The 21,573-nt window shown below is 44.0% G+C and overlaps 1 protein-coding gene across 1 annotated transcript in view; it reads right to left on the bottom strand.

Annotated features, from left to right (window-relative positions):
• Positions 1–9,452: 9,452 nt before the first annotated feature.
• Positions 9,453–21,573, bottom strand: part of LOC147030219 (cyclin-dependent kinase 6-like) — a 44,106-nt gene continuing 31,985 nt past the window's right edge. The window contains exons 7-8 of the mRNA XM_085874054.1: positions 16,870–17,005; positions 9,453–11,872 (exon numbers count right to left, since the gene is read on the bottom strand). Coding sequence (XP_085730180.1) covers positions 11,741–11,872; positions 16,870–17,005 — 268 coding nt within the window. The 3' untranslated portion in view covers positions 9,453–11,740. The remainder of the gene's footprint in view (positions 11,873–16,869; positions 17,006–21,573) is intronic.

Raw genomic sequence — 21,573 nt, 5'->3', positions numbered from 1 at the left:
GGGAGAGAGAAGGGAGAGGGGAGAGAGAAGGGAGAGGGGAGAGAGAGGGGAGAGAGAAGGGAGAGAGAGAGAGAGAAGAGAGAGAGAGAGAGAGAAGGGAGAGGGAGAGAGAAGGAGAGAGAGAAGGGAGAGAGAGAGAAGGGAGAGAGAGAAGGGAGAGAGAGAAGGGAGAGAGAAGGGAGAGAGAAGGAGAGAGAGAAGGGAGAGAGAAGGGAGAGAGAGAAGGGAGAGAGAGAAAGGGAGAGAGAGAAGGGAGAGAGAGAAGGGAGAGAGAAGGGAGAGAGAAGGGAGAGAGAAGGGAGGGAGAGAGAGAGGGGAGAGGGGAGAGAGGGAGAGGGGAGAGAGGGAGAGAGGGGAGAGGGGAGAGGGGAGAGGGGAGAGGAGACAGTAACATGCAGAGGGTTGAGTTATGGTTAATGAGAGTAGCAAAGAATGTGAACAGGGATGGGGAATGACACAAGATGGTGGTTCATTGGTTGCTTGCAGCTCTGGAAGGTCGAGTGGAATTGCCCCCCTTCCAGAAAGTGTTCCATAACCAGGAGAAAAGAGGAACCAAAGAGTGTAGGTGTGACATAAGTCTGGAGTTTTGGAGTTTAACCATTAAGTACACAAGCATTCTGGAAGTAGTTGGAGGGCTGAGAGTAGGAGAAGTGGGAAAAGCCGGCAAAGGACCAATGTAAAAGCCTTGTGTTTCAACCCCATCAACAGAGATTCCCTCTAATGTTGGGAGCTTAAGATTTTACAAATTCCAGGAGGGACTGATGTCATGCTTGGGAGAGCAGTCATCAGCCCATATTGGAGCGCAGTAGTCCTTTGAGCCATGGACAAAGGCCGTGTAGACTGTGACCTGCTCCAATTTTCCAAGGAAAGATTTGGATCGACAGAGGATGCCCAATCTGCAGCTGGCTTTGTGAGCCTTCTTTGCTGTGTGATTGGAGAGGTCATGGCTGATGGTGAGGCTTCAACGTTCAAGAGACTGAACCTTTTCCAGTGGCTTAATATTACGGTGATTTTTGTAGCACCAGTGACCTAAGCATCAATTTGCATTGCTGGATGGCATACCACCATTCATTGCAAGTAAATAATATTTTTTTTAATTACAGAAAGGATAAATGGTATATAGATCTAATTGAATCAAACATTTTCACGAGATAAAGTCCAAATAAAACACGGACACAAACTGAAAACACAATACCACTGTGGATCAAAAACTAACAAAACTGTGTTGTAAAGTTCTGGGAAACAAACTTTGGGAAAAAACTAAAGATACCTTGCAGGTGTTTGTGTGTGAAGTGTTAGAGATGTTACATTTATGGAGCAGGGATCAGAAATCAGAAATGAAGGCCTTTGCATAATTTGTGTTCGTGCAGTTCAAGGGATTTTTGAACATGTATCGATGACACATGTAAGGGATAATTGTCTTGGTGTATGGCTTGTGCGAGAGACTGGTCTTGTCCATTTTAGACTCGAGGTTAAGGATGTCCTGTCATGTGTCTCTTGTGTTGAACCGGGTAGGAACCTGGGAATAGGGTCACCCACATTCACACCACCACCCAGCGACTCACAGGTTGAGCTACTGCACATCCCCTCTCACTTGCAATGGGGGAAGAGGAAGAAGTAACAGCCCTGGGAACTCACCGGTGATTAGTGGGCCCTCCTGCATGGCTGCTCGAGATCAATGGCAAGCAAGGCAGTGTAACATTGGCCATGTTGCTTGGTGGCCATGATGCCCATTGGTTCAGGAGCGGTGCTGTAGATTGGCAGAGGCAAATGCTACATGCAGGCACGGCACGTGATTGGTCGATGCCCGCCGGGCACTGACGGAACGCCTTAAGGGTGGGAAAGGAAGGAGTCGATAGAGGCAAGTGCTGTGTCACTCACTGTCTCAGACTTCGGGTGCCCCTTGAGAGGGGTACGCTGAGCCCCCAAGTCATTCCATCGCATTGTGAGCGTCACCACTTCCAATGTCATTCGGGCATGAACTACCAGCCCTAATTAACTCGTTCAGTGTGTGTGTGTGTGTGTGTGTGTGTGTGTGTGTGTGTGTGTGTGTGTGTGTGTGTGTGTGTGTGTGTGTGTGTGTGTGTGTGTGTGTGTGTGTGTGAGACACCATAGGAGCTTAGGTTCCTTCTTGTGCTTATTACCTCCACCATCTGTGATGGATGGAGGTTAAGTTTTCATCCATGTCTGTCTGTTTGTTTGTTTGTTTGTGTGCAGGAAATCTCAAAAAATTGTGGACAGATTTGGATGAAATTTAGTGGACAGGTGGGTGTATGACAAGGACCAATTGATTTGATTTTGGTGAAGATCCGGATCTGGATCTGGATCCAGATACGAGAGTTAAAATTTTTTCAAAACTGATTCTTCATCATTGATGGATGGGGCCAAAAACGATATATAGCATGATATCTCAAAAAATTTGAGGATGGATTCAGACAAAACTTGGTGGATGAGTGGGTTGGGTGACAAGAACAAGCCGATTCGATTTTGGTTCAGGTCCAGATCTGGCCAATCACCAGTGGGATACAAAATGTAAACTGTTCAGCCTGGTGGAGGTATGCGCTCCACCAAGTGCCGTTTTAGTTCACATGTGTGCCTGTCTTCATCTGAGATTCTGTGCTGTATTCATTCTGTCTTGTGCCATTCAAATTATTTATTTATATTTCCTAAGTCGTGCATGCACGTCTGGTTTCTGCCATCTCTCCCACTCAGATATTTGGGCTTAATTAGGATCTCCTGGAGGAGTGAATCAGAGTAATTATAATATTGATAACCGATGTAGTTTAGACCACATTCAGAATATGGGGATTTGCAAAAAAATGCTCAGGTATAATACCCGTTTAATTTGGTTATCTATGGAGGGATATCCGCTGCATATAGTCTCCGTGCCAGTTGCGGTTGTGGTTGAGCGGTGGCGTGAGGCCGTACAGGTGATAAAATCTTTCAGGGCAAATGCTAGCACCATGTTTTTCCCATCACCAAATGGCCTAGAGTTCCTGGAGCGATGCGTTTGCGGTTCAATATTTGTTGAACAACACATAAGATACTTCATTAATTAGTCCTTGCCTGAAAGAGTGTCATTTCTCAAACACTTAGGTGTTTAAATTCATTTACATTCAAGGAAATGACATTCAATTCAGACAAATTGAAGGGTCAAATAAAGTTTCGTTTCTTTTTAAAATTCAACAGGAAAGACTATTGAAGGGCTGGTGGGATACCCCCGAGGTTTTCACACACTTGCCTCTGAGCTGTCGAGCCTGGGTTTGAATCCCGATCAAAATATAAACCGTCATCCTCGTGTTTTGTGAGGGAAGGAGAGTTATTTCCACACCCTGAATAAATTCCTGCCCAACTGCTGGGGAGGCAATGGCAAACCATCCAGTGTACCCAAAGCACCCAGCATACCCCTTGCCCAGGAACTGTTTTAGCAGCACCAACTTTCTGTTAAGAGTACTGGATGATGATGGTGATGATGATGAATTCTTGGAGTATCACAACAATAAGGTAAAGGGTCAATGGACAGGAAGTGTGGTAGAGGGAAAACAGCTAGACAAAAATGAACAGATGCGGTAAAGCAGGTGGGTAGCAGAGGCAACAACACAGTCTGGAGCCATAATTCCACAGCACTATGGATGAAGGCCTCATACATGATGATAAACCAAAGATAACAAAGGGAGGGCCTGGCTCTGTGGAGAATTCCAATTTAGACGCCTGCTTTGGAGAGGTTCGAACTGAAGGTGAGGCCAAGGTGTTTCAGAGACGATTGGTCTCCCAGCTCTGCTAAACAGACAAAGTTGGGGGAATGTCTGCCAGCCCTTATATGGAGGGATAAAGTGAGTGTGCAAGACCTTCATGCATTTAAAAGACATGTTTTTGATAAATGACCAGTTTCTTATTCCCTCAAGATTGGCAGAGAGGATTGCTTCCGCAGTCTGCTTGGAAGAGGGGTTAGAACAATCATGCACAGGGTAGAGTCCATGAAAAGATACAATAAATTGCCCAGTGCAGTGGTGTAGTGCCAAATTTTGAAGTACCGGAGCTCTGCAAAAATGTCGGCTGTGATGTCATTGCCAGATCTCGCGTCACTATACCATTTGAGTCCCCAAAATGAGTGATTAATGAAATACACACATTTTACAATGATTAAAAGAAGAAGAAAAAAAAAGTTAAATCAGTTAGTCTCTACTCTCTAACCAACTACGTATTGAAATAAAGAGAAGTTTTTATATGTAGTACCATGTGGTAAGGACGAGCAGGATGGCCGAGTCACACACACATACGCCTCTAACCTGTCTTGCCTGGGTTAGAATCCCGACCCAGCTATGAGCTGTCATCCCGGTGTTTCACAGTCAGGGAGATTCATCAACGTGCGTGAAATCCCTCTGATGGACGTTGAATTGGCCCCTCCTGTCTGCCAATATGAGTTATTTCATTGTTTTTTTTTGCATTAGTTGGTGTCTTTCTTGGAGTTGACGAAAGAAGATGAAGCTTTGGGGCCGGATAAACATCTGAGAGTGTTGAAGGATATGGTAGAGCAGGTAACCATGATGTTAACATGTTTCACGTCAAGCTTGTCTGCTCTGACAACATGAGCCGTTGTCATTGATGTATTATAGGCCTACCCTTGTTCATCCAACATGATAGCCATTCAGATTATTCACAAGAACAGCCACAGCACTGATCCACCCAGACTTCAACGAGTTGGAAGCATCCAAAGTTTTCCATGCCTTCGGCAATTCACACGGGCCTGAATGTGCCTATAACATGTATTGTTATAATATCGCTCCCTAGACATAGTGGCCAACATTTAGACATATCCCAGCTTCAGGACAAGCTTTGACCGCAAATATTTGGCCATGAAACTGATGAAAGCACACAAAGCACAATAACTCAACTGATCGTGAACGTGGGTATTTTTTATTTATTTTATTAACCGTCGCGGAGCTAAGTTCCGTCTCGGATGGACTGAGGTACCGGAGTGCCACTCCGGTACGCTCCAGCTGGACTACATCCCTGGTCCAGTGGCAAAGACAGGTAGGTCATTGATATAGACCAAGACCAGGATTTGTTCCAGCACACTACCTTGGAGGGACAGTGGCCTCGAAAGGTAGAGCATGGGCAAGAATGCCATCCGATATAGACAGCCCTTTGCTTATGAGCATAAAGGAAATATGATGGTTCACAAGAAGAGGGAAAGCATTTTTTGATTGTTTGGAAAGTAAGGCAATGTGTCAGATAGAATCAAATGCAAGGGAGATGTCCAGTGAGATGGCTCTGACCTCTTGTATGAGATCGAGGGAGATCATACATTGTTGACCTTGCAGAAGCAGAATGTCCAAAGTATAATCACTTGGGTGGAAAGAAAACTGAAGTTCAAGAGTTTAAACAAAGATGAGTCTTGAGGCCTTCTGAAATGGAAAATACCATTACATTGTCTATGATGGGGAGACGACTGATCTTATGATGGGGAGATGGGAGTTGACGGGGTCAATTTTGGCACCATTCTTAAGAACTGGGTAACATGAGCAACTTCACTTGATTCAGGTGGGAAGCTCTCAGAGAAAAAGACGTGGGAAAGAGTGGAGAAGGAAGAGACAGAGGAGATGAATAAGTCTTGAGGATTAAATGCAGAAACCATCACATACAGTTGAGGATTACAGTACTAAGCATATCAGATGCAGTGGAAGAGCCAACAAATGACAAGGAATTTATCTTCCTCGGTGGGAGGGACGCTCACGAGACGCAGGGAGTTATCAAAGAAAGGAGAGGTGGGGGTGGTAAGAGTGAGGATGGGTACAAGAGGAGAAGGATTAAGCCTTTTTCCACAAATACATAGTTATGGCACTTGTATGGGACAAGAACAGTGCCTGTTGTGACTCACTCCTTCAAGAGTGAAGCGCTGATGGAGTGAAGCACTTGCACCACCGATGGAGTAGATAAACCATCACCAAATGTTTGTGGATAAGGAGAGACCTGAAAAATTCTTCCTCAGATGAAGCTGATATTAAACTTGCGGCACATCTGAGGAAAGAAACTTAAATGCTTGCAAGCTTTACAAGTTGTGTTCTGTAGGGTTGTCTTTCCATGGAGGAAAAAAAAAAAAAAAAAAAAAATCAAGCTGCTTTCTGGCAGTTACCTCGCGGCATAAATTACAGTACCAGGCACGGGAAGTTGGGTCGGATAACTCAAGTATGAGGGCATGCAACTGGAAGCACGAGGGCATGAACTGATGAAGTAGAGAGACAAGAATGTTGAGAAATGAATCCCTTGCGGGCACTTCATTGTCTAAAGATGAAGACATAGTGGCACGGTCTTTGGAAAAGATGGCAGACTGCGAGACAGACAAATTTGCACAAATACATTTTCACACCAGGCAGCGTCTTGGTAGTTCCCCCAAGATAGCCAGAGGTCACTTTCAAGAGAACATGATTAAAGGAGTCAATAAGACCTCAGAAAGAGGAAAGATTGGAATGGTAATTGGATATCATCAGGTCGAGCAGCGACTGGGAGCCATTCGGAGAAATATTGGTTGAGATCGACTAAGTTGGGTAATTCCTGAAGTGTCAGAAAAGGAAGTGGCTGCATCATTGAGGTAAATGGTCTGAGGCCCAACACCAAGTGAGCTGGAATGGTTGCAACTGAGGTTGTCATGGATTATGAATAAAGAACTTGGATGAGAAGATAGAAGATGAGTTCAAGTTGGTCGACAGAGCTTCAGATGCTGAATCAGCAACCATTTCATTGCTATGAAACAACGGACACAGAGATATTCCAGTGGGATTTTGGTGGGGTGAAGGGCATGGGAGGTGACGGGGAAGGTACGACCAGGAATAAAGCTCAAATGATTGGGTCTCACAGCAGTACACTGAAAACAGTTACATCAACAACAAAACAGCAAATCATTGTTTTTTTTTCAATGGATCGATCTCCATCAGGCTGTTTGTCCTTCAGGAGTGTCTACCTATCCAATGTGGGACAAAGAGGCTCATAGCAGCTAAAAGAATGTCCAAACACACAGGTTTGGCATTTCCCAGTACAATTGTTTTTGGACAGCCCTGAAAATTGGTGCATATTTCACGGTCACTGCCTGTGAACATAAATAAATGGAACAAAAATGAAGGCTGCCATCCCTTTACATTGAGCTCAGTATACGAATCATCTTCGTAGCCATTTGCACAGCAGCACGAGCAGTCGAGGTAACTCACGTGTGTGCTCCACTTAGCGTTTCCCACCAACACCGATGAGTAAGCCAGCCTAGAAAAGCTGAATGAACTGCTCAAGAACCTCTCAAATTTGCATGAAAACAGCAAAGCCAGATCTGCCTGAGACAAGTTCCACAAAAAATAAAAAAATTAAAAAAAATAAACACGCCTTGGGGAGTTGTTTGACCGAGTTAATTCAAGTGGCAGTGACCGCAAAGATTCAAGTATTACTAACATGTGCAGTGAGCTGAAGCAGTCAAAGGGGCTCTTTTGACTTTCGAGGGATACGATTCGAGTATCAAGGACATCAATAAGCTCACCAAGGTGGGACACAAAGTAAGCCTCATGGAATCAGGTTCATTGTGAGAAAAAGCATGGAAGTGTGTTCACTTGGCACCAAAAAATAAAAACAGCATCTACAGGTGCAATATACTTGTGTGGCACCGCATACACTTTATCCAAGAGCGTATAAATGCCAGTTCAATCGGGTATGCTAACATCCAAGTCAAACAAAATCAATCATACCACCCCACCTCCCCCCAAATCCACCACCCCTCCCCAATACCCCAAACAAATCAGTTGGTAAAAATACTCTCAGAACCCACTCATTCAATGGAACACAATACAAAAACCAACCAAACAAACTAGACCAGTACAAGCAACGAAAACCTGCGTGTACCAAGTGGTGCGATTACAAGAAAACAAAACACCCAAAGGGATGACCTCCCTGTACATAAAAGGTCAAAGCCTCCCTGTGCAGGTCTTCGTTTTATCAAACAATCAACATTTGCCCAGTTGATCTACATCAGACTACGAATCCCAGCCAACCATCCAAGCAAAATCACTATTTGTACAGAACGTGAAACGGAAATGGGTCTCAAAGAAAGTACAAATTATTCAATGAGGCTCACGTTGAGCATCCTCAATTTGATTAAAAACCTCCTTTTTCCAAAGCTGCACATACTTTTCAATCCACAGCACTTCTCATTTTCATCCATAACCTCAATTTACATCCACTTTTACTCATCGTTACAATCCAGAACCTCAATGTACACAGTTTCCTCCTCATTCCATCAGTGTCCTCAATTCACATCCAGGTTTCCTCCTAGTTACCATCCATGCCCTGAAGGTCCATCCATACTTCCCTCCTCATTTCATCCATTTCCTCAATGTACACCTACAATTCCTCTTTCTTACATACACTGATTGCTATGTACAATTACTGCACTGACCATACACACCATCGTACATATATTCACATAAATCTCAACAACCACTACATTCTTAACCAAATAATAATAATGCCCCTGCCCCCCCAACCCCCACATTCAAATCAAAGAATCCCACTCCCACAACCCACCATGTTCTTATCAAAGAATCCCACTCCTACAACCCACCACATTCTAAATCAAAGAATCCTACTCCCACCACGTTCTTAATCAAAAGAATCCCACTCCCACAACCCACCACATTCTAATTCAAAGAATCCCACTCCCACAACCCACCATGTTCTTATCAAAGAATCCTACTCCTACAACGCACCAAGTTCTTAATCAAAAGAATCTCACTCCCACAACCCACCATGTTCTTATCAAAGAATCCCACTCCTACAACGCACCAAGTTCTTAATCAAAAGAATCTCACTCCCACAACCCACCACGTTCTTAATCAAAAGAATCCTACTCCCACAACCCACCACATTCTAAATCAAAGAATCCTACTCCCACCACGTTCTTAATCAAAAGAATCCCACTCCCACAACCCACCATGTTCTTATCAAAGAATCCCACTCCTACAACCCACCACATTCTTCATCAAAAGAATCCCACTCCCACAACCCACCATGTTCTTATCAAAGAATCCCACTCCCACAACCCACCACATTCTAATTCAAAGAATCCCACTCCCACAACCCACCACATTTTAAATCAAAGAATCCCACTCCAACAACACTCCAAGTTCTTAATCAAAAGAATCTCCCTCCCACAACCTACCACGTTCTTAATCAAAAGAATCCCACTCCTACAACCCACCATGTTCTTATCAAAGAATCCTACTCCCACAGTCCACCACATTCTAAATCAAGGAATCTCACTCCCACAACCCACCAAGTTCTTAATCAAAAGAATCCCACTCCCACAACCCACCACATTCTAAATCAAAGAATCCTACTCCCACCACGTTCTTAATCAAAAGAGTCCCGCTCCCACGACCCACCATGTTCTTATCAAAGAATCCCACTCCTACATCCCACCACATTCTTCATCAAAAGAATCCCACTCCCACAACCCACCATGTTCTTATCAAAGAATCCCACTCCCACAACCCACCACATTCTAATTCAAAGAATCCCACTCCCACAACCCACCACATTTTAAATCAAAGAATCCCACTCCAACAACACTCCAAGTTCTTAATCAAAAGAATCTCCCTCCCACAACCTACCACGTTCTTAATCAAAAGAATCCCACTCCTACAACCCACCATGTTCTTATCAAAGAATCCTACTCCCACAGTCCACCACATTCTAAATCAAGGAATCTCACTCCCACAACCCACCAAGTTCTTAATCAAAAGAATCCCACTCCCACAACCCACCACATTCTAAATCAAAGAATCCTACTCCCACCACGTTCTTAATCAAAAGAATCCCACTCCCACAACCCACCATGTTCTTATCAAAGAATCCCACTCCTACAACCCACCACATTCTTCATCAAAAGAATCCCACTCCCACAACCCACCATGTTCTTATCAAAGAATCCCACTCCCACAACCCACCACATTCTAATTCAAAGAATCCCACTCCCACAACCCACCACATTCTAAGTCAAAGAATCCTACTCCCACCACGTTCTTAATCAAAAGAATCCCACTCCCACAACCCACCATGTTCTTATCAAAGAATCCCACTCCTACAACCCACCACATTCTAAATCAAAGAATCCTACTCCCACCACGTTCTTAATCAAAAGAATCCCACTCCCACATCCCACCATGTTCTTATCAAAGAATCTCACTCCCACAACCCACCACGTTCTTAATCAAAAGAATCCCACTCCCACATCCCACCATGTTCTTATCAAAGAATCCCACTCCCACATCCCACCACGTTCTTAATCAAAAGAATCCCACTCCCACAACCCACCATGTTCTTATCAAAGAATCCCACTCCCACAGTCCACCACATTCTAAATCAAGGAATCCCACTCCCACAATCCAACAAGTTCTTAATCAAAAGAACCCCACTCCCACAACCCACCATGTTTTTATCAAAGAATCCCACTCCTCCAACCCACCACATTCTGAATCAAAAGAATCCCACTCCCACAACCCACCACATTTTAAATCAAAGAATCCCACTCCAACAACACTCCAAGTTCTTAATCAAAAGAATCCCACTCCCACAACCCACCACGTTCTCAATCAAAAGAATCCCACTCCCACAACCCACCATTGTTCTTATCAAAGAATCCCACTCCCACAGTCCACCACATTCTAAATCAAGGAATCCCACTCCCACAACCCACCAAGTTCTTAATCAAAAGAATCCCACTCCCACAACCCACCATGTTCTTATCAAAGAATCCCACTCCTACAACCCACCACATTCTTCATCAAAAGAATCCCACTCCCACAACCCACCATGTTCTTATCAAAGAATCCCACTCCCACAACCCACCACATTCTAATTCAAAGAATCCCACTCCCACAACCCACCACATTTTAAATCAAAGAATCCCACTCCAACAACACTCCAAGTTATTAATCAAAAGAATCCCACTCCCACAACCCACCACATTTTAAATCAAAGAATCCCACTCCAACAACACTCCAAGTTATTAATCAAAAGAATCCCACTCCCACAACCCACCACATTCTAAATCAAAAGAATCCCACTTTATGCAAATCTCTGTTCTGAGGTACATTTCCTCAGGTTTAAACAACCAGACACTTAGGAAAAGGAGCTTTATAAATATAGCACAAACCTGGCTGTAATTCACTTAATTGAAAGTGTTGACACAAACTGGAGGACAGAAGTAGATCCATTTCAACAAAAGCCAGAGGATAAGGTAGAAATGAGATAACATGGAGGAAAGCAAGTATGCACTGCAAGTGTGCCAAAGAAGTGAAGTGCACAAGTACTGTCACTCCATCTAGAAACATGGATGACATCTGTGGAATTCAAACAATCCTTGCTTGCGAACAACAGGGATGAATGGAGGCTGTGTGAGGTGGCAGTACAGAGCAACAAATCGAAAAAGTCTCTTCAAATCCCATCAATGCCCTGCCATTTACCGATTGTTCAAGGGAATATCGTTAATAAGGGGGGGGGGACTGACAAACGAAGTTCAGAGAACATTGTACACAATAAAAAAGTCCATATTAAGTGAGAAAGAAGACCTGACAAAAATGGTGATGAAGATCATTTTGGAAGTTTCAGGACAACACCAGCATTGTCCAAAATGGTGAAGTCAGACCAATGCTGGCAGGAAACGAATCCCTGGTGCATTGGCACTCAACCCTCCCAAAACACCTCAGGATGTCTTAGCTTGAGGCCTCGATGGGACAGGTGCAAGGCTTCCATCAGACTCGTTCTCGGAGAAGAAGTCGTGCTGCAAAGCAGCGGCCGTGGAGATGCGCTTTGTGGGGTCGAAGGTCAGCAATTTCTGGAATACAAGGATGAAGTTTAAATATTTTTTTTTTTTTTTTTTTTTTTTACGAGCATCACCAAACAGCTAAAAGAGGGATACAATCGTAAGCTTTTGTTCGATTCGAGCCAAAGCACAGATTCAAACTTTGAAATCTAATGAATCGTGAATTAATCGACAGTAAATGTATGTTCAATATCAGCTTTGAATTTCAATCAACAACAATCTTTTCCACCACCCCCATCAACCACAGCAAAACGAAGCCTCATACTTGCGCGTTACTGTGTTGCCACTCTTCCTCTCTCTCTCCCCTTTTCCTGTTCACTCACTCACTTGATTGATCTGTCCAACTATGGCCCCACGACTCCACTGTCAGTTCGTTGTCTTTTTAACTTGTCTACGACGGAGTCGAGATGGGATCTTAAAGCCATAACGATGTCAGTCAGTGGGTCAATTTACAATTTTTTTTTTTTTTCCGCTACTCCGACGCAGCTTCACAGATCGTTTTGAAACTTGGCAGGATGATTCATGATGTTGATGTGCAAAAAATAACAGCCCTTTTTTCCCAATTTCCATCCAGGTGGGAAGATAATTAACAAATTAACTTAAAATTAAATCTATGCATGTCCATCACATATCACGAGATTCGGTCATCTCACATGATTGCAAATTAAATAAATAATAAAAAAGATGTTTCGTCGTTATTTAATTTAACCTCATTTCCAAAAACAAATCTAAAAAAACAGCCAATGGGGGGGGAAAAAATATATATATTTTTCCTGCCTGGCCTGCCCACTTACAAAGCTTTTGTCCGCAGCCTGATTGAGTGCTGCTCTCCCCTCTGGGCTGGTGCTCCTGCCTCCCACCTTTCTTGGCTTCATGCTGTAGAAACCAAGGCATTTCGGATCATTGGCATCTCCCACAATTAGGCTGAGTTTTTGGGCCTCTCACTCAATCACCGCAGGTTGGTCGGTGGTCTTTCTGTCTTCTGCAGTCTCCTCTCCAGCCTCGCCCCACCTCCCCCTGCTCTCTCTGCGATTTGTCCCCACCACATTTCCACAGGGCGCTCAAGGTCCGCCAACAACCCCTTTCTGGTAAAAAAAAATACCAAAATAACGAATCACTGCTCATCTTCACTCTTTCGGTCCTCTTTTTTCCTACCTTTGGAATAAACTCCCTCACTCTATTCATTCCCATTCTTCCCTCCAGGCCTTCAAAACAGCTGTTCACCACCACCTCTTATCATCCCCCATCCAAATCCTCGATCTTTTCTACCCCCAATAATCCACCAAAGCCCACCTCCTTCAAATTCCCTGCTTTCCTTCCTGAAAGTCCCTGTAATGTCCATCTTCTATTCCCCATGTTCCCCGTCCCATATCTCCAAATGTCTCAGTTCCCCACCATTTTGTCCTTCCCACTCCTGCCCCTCCTGTCTCATGCCCCCCTTGATGTGCGTTAGCTCTCATACGAGCCTCGACAACGTATAGAAAAAAAAAGAAAGAAAAAAAAACCCTCGACATTTAGTGCCTCTCAACCTTGTTTCCGGTGAATTACAAGGAAAAATAAAAATAACAACAACCTATTTATGCCTCCTAATTTAAACTCTTTGATCTTCACCATCATTCAATTTAACCTGTTGATTAAATATTAACCTATTAATGCCCTCTTGCTTTGAAGAAGGGGAAAGAAAGAGGGAGGGGAGGACAGAGAGTTGGGGTGGGGGCAGAGAGGGGACAGTCTTTTTTAGTCTCTTTTAAGATCCTATCGACCTTTTATACCCAATAGACCCCAACTACTATTGGAATGGATTTTTACACCCCAAAGTCCCTTTTGACTATGAGAGTCCACGAGACCATTAAACCCCTTTTGACACTTTAGACCCATTAAACTGCTAAGACCCCTTGACCCTTCAAACCTTTTAAGACCTTTTCAACATTTACATCCTTTTGACCATTTTTGATCCAAACTACTTTTGGAATGTATCCTTTAAACCCCTATAAATCTGATAAACCCCATACACCTGGAGACCCTTTCAATACTTTAGACCCTTACACCCTTTAGACCCTATAGAGTATAAACTCTTTAGATCCATAAGGCCTTTAAACCCAACTACTATTGGAATGTACCCCTTCGACCTCTTAGACCCATTAAGACCTTTTCCACACTTTAGAAGACCCTTACACCCTTTGGAACTCTAAGATCCTTTTATGGTCTGAAAAGGGCTTGAGGGCCCTTTAACTGGACAAAAACTACTGCAATGTTTTTCATCAATTCAGGACCCGCTTATCATACTAGTTTTCACTGCACAAATACAATTGTGTTATCTCCCATGGCCCCCTAATTTTCCATCAAATCAAAATGAAAATCAACTTCATCACCTTATACCCCCTACCTGTGATTGCCCTACATCAGGAGACGAGCATCTGTCCCACTTAGGACTATTCATCACCCTGTCTCCTCACTCTTCTTCGAGCCTCGATCTTGAATTTAAAAGTGACATATTAATACAAGATCCTCATCATCGTACATGATGTTATCGCAAACTTTGCACAACTGCAACTTTGCAGAAAATAAAAGGCTTGGCATGCCATTCATTGGGTATCCTCCATCAATGGGAGAGTTTGGTTGAATATCTCACTGTAGGACTTTCTTTGCTGCATCAGCAACAGATTTGGCACACATTCACCATTACAATAATTTTGAACGTTGTTACAAAGTTTGACATGACGTATATTGTTTACAACAATTACTACCACTGCTACTATTGTTACTACATCTTCGGTAATGGCTAAATATATTATCACCTTCTTGTGTGGTTGGCCAGGGGAATTTTTGACCTTTCTTTCATGAAACCACTGATTAGACCTTGTGATTAAATCAAGGCTGGGGATGTTAGGGGTGGCAGTATGGCCAAGAGGTTCACACTCTCCTCTCTAAATTGTCTCGCCTGGGTATGAATCTTGACCCAGCTATAAACTCATCCCGGTGTTTCATCAATGTGCCATCCCTTAGATGGATGTTAAGTGGGCATAGTGTCTGTGGCATTAGTTGGTGGACATTAAAGATCCCATAATGTCCTTCACAAAGAGTAGGCAAGCAATCGCTGGCACCATAGCCAAAAAATTGTGAATCCCTGCCCTAATTTAGCGTTCCCCCTGTCCCAAGGGAAGAAAGTGCAAAAGGGTCCACCCCGGGGGTCACTACACCCCTTAGCTGGACATGCAGATTAGTAGTCGCAGTAGCAACTCAGGGTGTCGGCGATAAGTTACCGACTCTTCATGAAAGACTGTGGAATCTTTAATGTCCAGCAGCTAATTGCGAGTAGATGTAACACCCGGTCATTAGAGGGATGACACTGTGATGCAATTCCCTCCCAGTGAAGCACCAATTAGACAGTTTGTAAGGACAGAATCAAACTCAGACCAACAGCTTAAAAGTTACAAGTGCACTACCTCTGCATCCTCATGTTAGACATCAAATATAGAAGCGTGTATTCCATAACAAAGCAAACTACTTTCAGGTCAAGGGCACAGATTCAAAAATTTGTTAATGAAGCTCAATAATGTTCGGAATAAGAAAATATTCAGACTTTCATCCATGTTGCTTGGCCGAATTAGCTGTACTGCTGAAGCAAATTATGGGGCTGAAGAAGCGGCCTAATGAGCTGCCACCAAGGCGCTCCATAATTTTTTCGGTCATCTAATGTTACGTATGACAAATTACAGCTCACAAATCCAAGTCAAAGTTGGACAGCCAAATCACAGCACTGTCTGCTGTTAGGTGGATTGCCCCAACAACATTCAGAATGTGATGACAGCTGTAGGTGACACTCATTCACAATGTGATAAATAGTCTGATCTGGGTGATCACAGTCAAATGCTGGGCTGTCTTTGAAATTCCATTTGTGGAGGTGGTATGATGTCCTCGCATTGAGAGCAAGTCAACGGATCCTGTTAAGTGCAGATCGCTCTTTCCAGGGGAGGTCAAAACCTGGAGGATTTTCTGTCGGATAACTGACCAATTATTTGTTATCAATGTTGTTGGCTGTCCAGAGATTGTGCCACTTGACGTTTGTGTTAAACCCTGCATCACTCAAACATTTGCAGAGCTCCAGAAATGTTTGCGTGACTTGAATCACATATTTGGTAGATTCTGCAGGTCTTCATGGATTGGAAGCTCTGGGTTGGCTTTGATGCAGTAAAACTGTCTCAGCATTCTTGCCTTCCGGCACACATTTGTCAGTGAGGAACATGCAGCAGAGTACAGTGAAAGGTGAATAGCAATGACACTGTCACAACAATACAAATTAACCAAACTAGAAGCTACATGTAAAATGGTCTTGACCAAAACCTGTCAGAAATCAGAACACGAATGACCACGCCGTGGTCACAACCTGCGACAAAATCAGATTACGGGCCGATTGGGAAACACGTATTTAAAGCACTCCAAAATATGAACAGCACGATTGGTAAACACACATTTATTGTGCTATTAAAAGATTAACTCGGCACCTCTTATCCATGTCAACCTCAACCACCATTATAACAGAACGTGCTTATTCCCTACACGGTCACAGATTGCTTAATGCCAACATGGGGCTGTTCAAAAACTATGTAATGCTATTTGTTTCGTAATTTACGTAACGTAACGCTTACTCATCGTGTGCTCCGATGTACTGTGCATTCTGACAGGCTTAATTAAACCTTACTGTTATTCCACATACGAAAATATTTTTCGGGGTCCCTCATCGTGAATAACACTCGACCCAAACAAAGCAAACGGAAATATGATGCAATAAACACAGGCAGTATGTAATCACAGAGGCCCAAGATGGCGGCCATATCATTTTATCTGGGTGTCATGGTGGGTGGAGTCGAGCGACAAATGTGGGTGGGGTCCGGCAGCTGTCTGACCAATGGGTGCACTTTTCAAAAATCGACCTCCCAACAAGAACAACCATGCAAAGCTCTTGTAAACTTGTGACATATCGCAGGTAAAAACAGGTATAAACTCACTAAGAGCAGGTCCTTGCCAGAAAGTCCGATCTCTGGCACGACGGTCTCGATGGGCTGCTTGTCTCGCTGAACAAAAGACAAGTGAGACAAAGCAACGTCTGATGGCCAGTCATCTTCAGCCGGTACACCCAGCAAGCTGCACGTGGATGAGGAAAGCGACTGATTATTTTAGTGCCAAAGGCTCATGTGGAGGTTGTGCAAAAATAAATAAATCGCACGCATGAAAAAAGACATTTGGTGACACATCCAAGCATATATACATGATTTACAAGGACATTGGTACACAATGGACAAATAACACGACAGTATGCGCTATTTTAACCTGGGATCCCAGCATCATGAGCTCAGCTGAGAACAAGTAGTCCAACACAAATAATGCACTCATTTTCATGAGCGAAACATTCAGAACGCATGGGCCGATGGGAGGACTGAACAAAATGACAAAAAAATAAAAAATATGAGCAGGGTACCCGCCCAAAGAATGATCTTGTTCCAAGCGTGCAACACGTTTTTCTGACAAGTCCCTTTATCTGGGTGGTGTATAGGTAAGAGACCGCTGCTTCAATCGCTCCCGAAAGTAAAATTATCCCGGGATACATATATGAAGCGAAAACATGTGTACTGCTTATGTGCATACATAATACATTCTGGTTATATAGCCTGGATAATTCAAATTGTACCACCCCTCTCCCCAAAGAGAGAAAATGTTAAGATAGGCAAATTTATTTTCATTTAAACTTGATGGAATCAAATGAAACTTGCACATGCAAAACTTCAGGGAGCCCTCATTAATTCCTGATAGTTTTAGCTTCCTCGGTCAAATCCTCTCGGAAGAGTAGATAATATGTACGTACATACGTGTATTTTACACACACACACACACACACACACACACACACACACACACACACACACACACACACACACACACACACACACACACACACACACACACACACACACACACACACACACAAATTACGTCCAGTGAATTATTTACAATATAAATAATACGGTCCAAGAAATGAGACTTTCCCTGGGAAGGATCCATGGTAACCACAGCAATTTCATTCACATTACTTCAGATGCCATTTTCAAAAGACCAACAAAAATTGAACAAATTGCTGATCCCTTTATTATCCCCACTCTTTTTGAAAAAAAAAGCGAGAGATATTGTAATCTGTCTGTCCGTCCGTCATGCTTTCCCCTCCTAAACGGTTGGACAGAAATTCACCAAACTTGGTAGGTATGATCACAACATGGCAAGACGGTGCCATGAGCAGTTTCATTTTTGGCCCCACCCCCCTCAGGTGGGATCAAAAGATCACATTCCGAACTAGAGGGGGAGCACTCGGTAGAGTGCAAAACCTCCACCGCCAATACTGCTGGGTCACTTCAGTCAACCCGATATCCTATTCATTGTAGGTCAAAACGGATCAGACTCCACTGAACCACGATTGAATAAACGAAACTAGATCGACGCGCATGTAGAAATACCCCAAAAAAAAAAAAAAAAAAACGAAATTTTTTTGAAAAAAAAGTTGCAAAATTTGTTTTTTTTTCTCTAACAAATTTTTTTTTTTTGGGGGGGCGGTTGGAAATCACTTAAAACATGTAGAAATGCAAAAACAAAAATTCAAATATTTTTTTCAAAATGGCCACCATATCGGCCATATTGGACTTTGGACCAAATCCAAAATATAATGGCATGATCCTTGGACCACGCCTAATTCCCCCACCAAGTTTCGGCGAAATCCGTCCAGGAGTTTTTCCGTAATACCGTTCACAAAAAAACAAACAAACAAAGACAGGGGTGAAAACAGTAACGTCCGTCCATCTTCGATGGCGGAGGTGAAAAATGCAATTACGGGCACATTTTGAAACATTTTTTAAATGAAACTTTGTATATGCAATCAGCATTGGGGGATGCATGAAATATGTAACGATTTTGGGGATTTGACCACCAGTTCATTCCTCGTGGAGACAGGGTCACAGGGGTTAAAAGAGCAGATATTCTTTTAACTCAAAATTTGATATTGGTTCATTCCTGTTGGAACTTTTTGCCATCTTTCAACTTTGCTTTAGGTGGGAAGCGTGGGGGATTTGTGATGGCATGCCATCGGCTTAGCTCTCGGTGAGAATGAAAGCACATTCAAGCAAAAAAAGAAAAATTGAACGAGATCTACTTTGCTCTGGTATTCTCTCTCATGAATAATAAATCCCTTATTTTATAAGGCCACATGTCTACTTTGCCACACATTTTTACCATGCTCATGAAACGTTTCGGTCCATGGGGCTTTCCCTGGAGAGGATTTAAATTACTGAAGGGGATTATCCTAATCAGGTAATTACCAGCACCTGTAAAGGTCACCAATGGTGGTGCAACAAAACTACTGGTTAGTGGATTGAGCTAATTAGTGTACTACTGTAATCGGCTGTCTGCACAGGACGTGGTATGCATGGCTTGGTCTATTGGGTGCTAACCCAAGCACCTGGAAATCCGTACACATGACAATATAATTGGACCTTTTGGTGAACAAGACAACCGGATCATAATTATTCAGGAACATCTCATCTCCTTTCTGGTGGATTGGAACCAGCTCCTCGTGAATAAAAGTTCAGAGATTATTTTCATCTTCCAGAAACTGTATATGGTTTTGAAAATTTCCTGTGGAACAGTTCACCACCAACTTTGATTGCAATTTCATCTTCTCTCGGTACCTTTCCTCGTTTTCATTCAAACTGAATCTCATTGGCAGTTACTGGCAGGATGGCTTCGTCATTTCGTTTTGTGTTCACTTTCAGATATTGATTGGTAAATTGGATTTTCTTCTTGTCGATTTGTTGACAGAATTCTTCAGCACACTTATTGACGAGATATCTGTCAGGACATGGGTGACTGGGCAGAATGCAAGTCTTTTCTTGCAGCAAGCCTCGCCAAGTGCAAAGCATCACCTCAACAAAAGATTACCCAAACACATGGGAAGTGCTGGCAGTAAAAAATAATAATTCACAACAATGACTGAATCCAAGTTAATACCAGAAACACTTGCGAGATGATATTGTTACGGCTGTGGAAATTCGCAATACACCATAAAGGGTCTTCAGGTGAGATATATCGATAAGTTCATGTGTAGTTAGCCCACACCTGTTGTTTAGAGGGAATATGTGAGATTCATCCAGGCTGCGACGCTTCGAGTTAGCCATTTTTCTTTCTCCATCGTTATTTTGGACCATTAAGCCGCCAACAACTCAAACACCACCACCTTTGCCTCTTTACCTCCACAACTCCATCCCGCAAACATCGCTTCACCGCCATTCCCAAACGACACCCGCCAACCACCAAACACCACAGCAAACCCCCCACCACCTTCGCCTTTCTCCTTCCACAACCATCGACCCCACCACCAGTCAACACCGAACGTCATGCTGTCCGAAGCCGTTCGGTGATTGCTGCCGTACGCAGCAAGCCGCGAGTGCAATCGATTCCTTACGGGAGAGAAATTCGGATCAGGGGAGGTTCACGCCCCTTTTCTTCCGTCCAATGGGCGAGCGTCGGGCGGTGTGGCCCCACCTCCAAGCGCGATGAATGTGGATTCCTTACGGGAGAGAAATTCGGATCAGGGAAGGTTCACGCCCCTTTTCCTCCGTCCAATGGCTGAACAGAGGGTGGCGTGGCCCTGCCTCCAATTGAGTTTTGATCCTAAAATCTGCATACAGGCTCCTCCCCCAGTCTATAAAAGATGCGAGTCTGTGTAGAACTCGATGTTGTAGTGCGGGGATCGCTTTTCCCGTGGTTGGAGTCGTCTCGTCGCTGGGCTCGTCGCTGGACTCGAGCCACCTTCGCTTTCACAAGCGATCAAGCCAGCCAGCCATTCCCCTCGCTCGACCCTGACCATCAACAATTCCACCCCCCCCCATCCACGCTGAGATAGTGCCGGTGGCCCCGTTCATTCCCCACCCTAACCATGGTGCCGACCAAATCGTGCTTGCGCGGAGCACACTGGAGAGGGCTCACCGACCACGCCAGGGGCATGGAATCGGGGCGCAGCTGCGCTGATATTGCGGCTTACCCGCCATCGCGTCACGAGGACGCAGGTAAGACCTTTTCGGTCTTGTGGACCTGGCCACTCCTCCAGGTTCCGCACACATTCGGTCCACGGACCCCATCTACCTCCCTGCCTATGGGGAGGTCTTTCCTATTTATTTTGAATGAATGATGTGGCGCTGAGTCCCGACAAGTATAATTGTTTAAGTGTTGTAAATAATAGTCGGTAGTAGTGCTTTTGTTGCATTTTGCTTTTGCTGCACATTCCATTACTGCCTTACGTGCGTGTGTTGTGTGTGTGAAATAAAAGTGCTTGCTTGTCAAACTGTTTCCCGTTTCGTTGCGTCCTTTCCTTCGGTTGAAAGTTCCATCTTGCATCACGTAAGGGATTGGTAGTGGGTTGAAACACCCGATAAGTAATCTGAACCGTCGAGGTTGACGATAACTCCGCTCGGTTATCCCTGTAGCACGGAACGAGCCGCTTAAGCGGTTCGTGTCCGAAGTCGACCTGCGGCGAGGTACGATCGCCCGGTCGACCACTCGCGCAGGTACTTAGGTTGGTCGAACTTGCCGAGCAACACTATCCTGCGCGGGTGGGCAATTGGCACGATCGTGGTGAGGTTAAACCCCCACCCGTGACTGTCTCCTGGCAGTAG

Source organism: Eptatretus burgeri, chromosome 3 (assembly GCF_056783735.1).
Source record: "Eptatretus burgeri isolate ZD-2024b chromosome 3, Ebu_testis_v1, whole genome shotgun sequence".
Taxonomy (NCBI): domain Eukaryota; kingdom Metazoa; phylum Chordata; class Myxini; order Myxiniformes; family Myxinidae; genus Eptatretus; species Eptatretus burgeri.
This window is presented reverse-complemented; position numbering and strand designations above follow the sequence as displayed.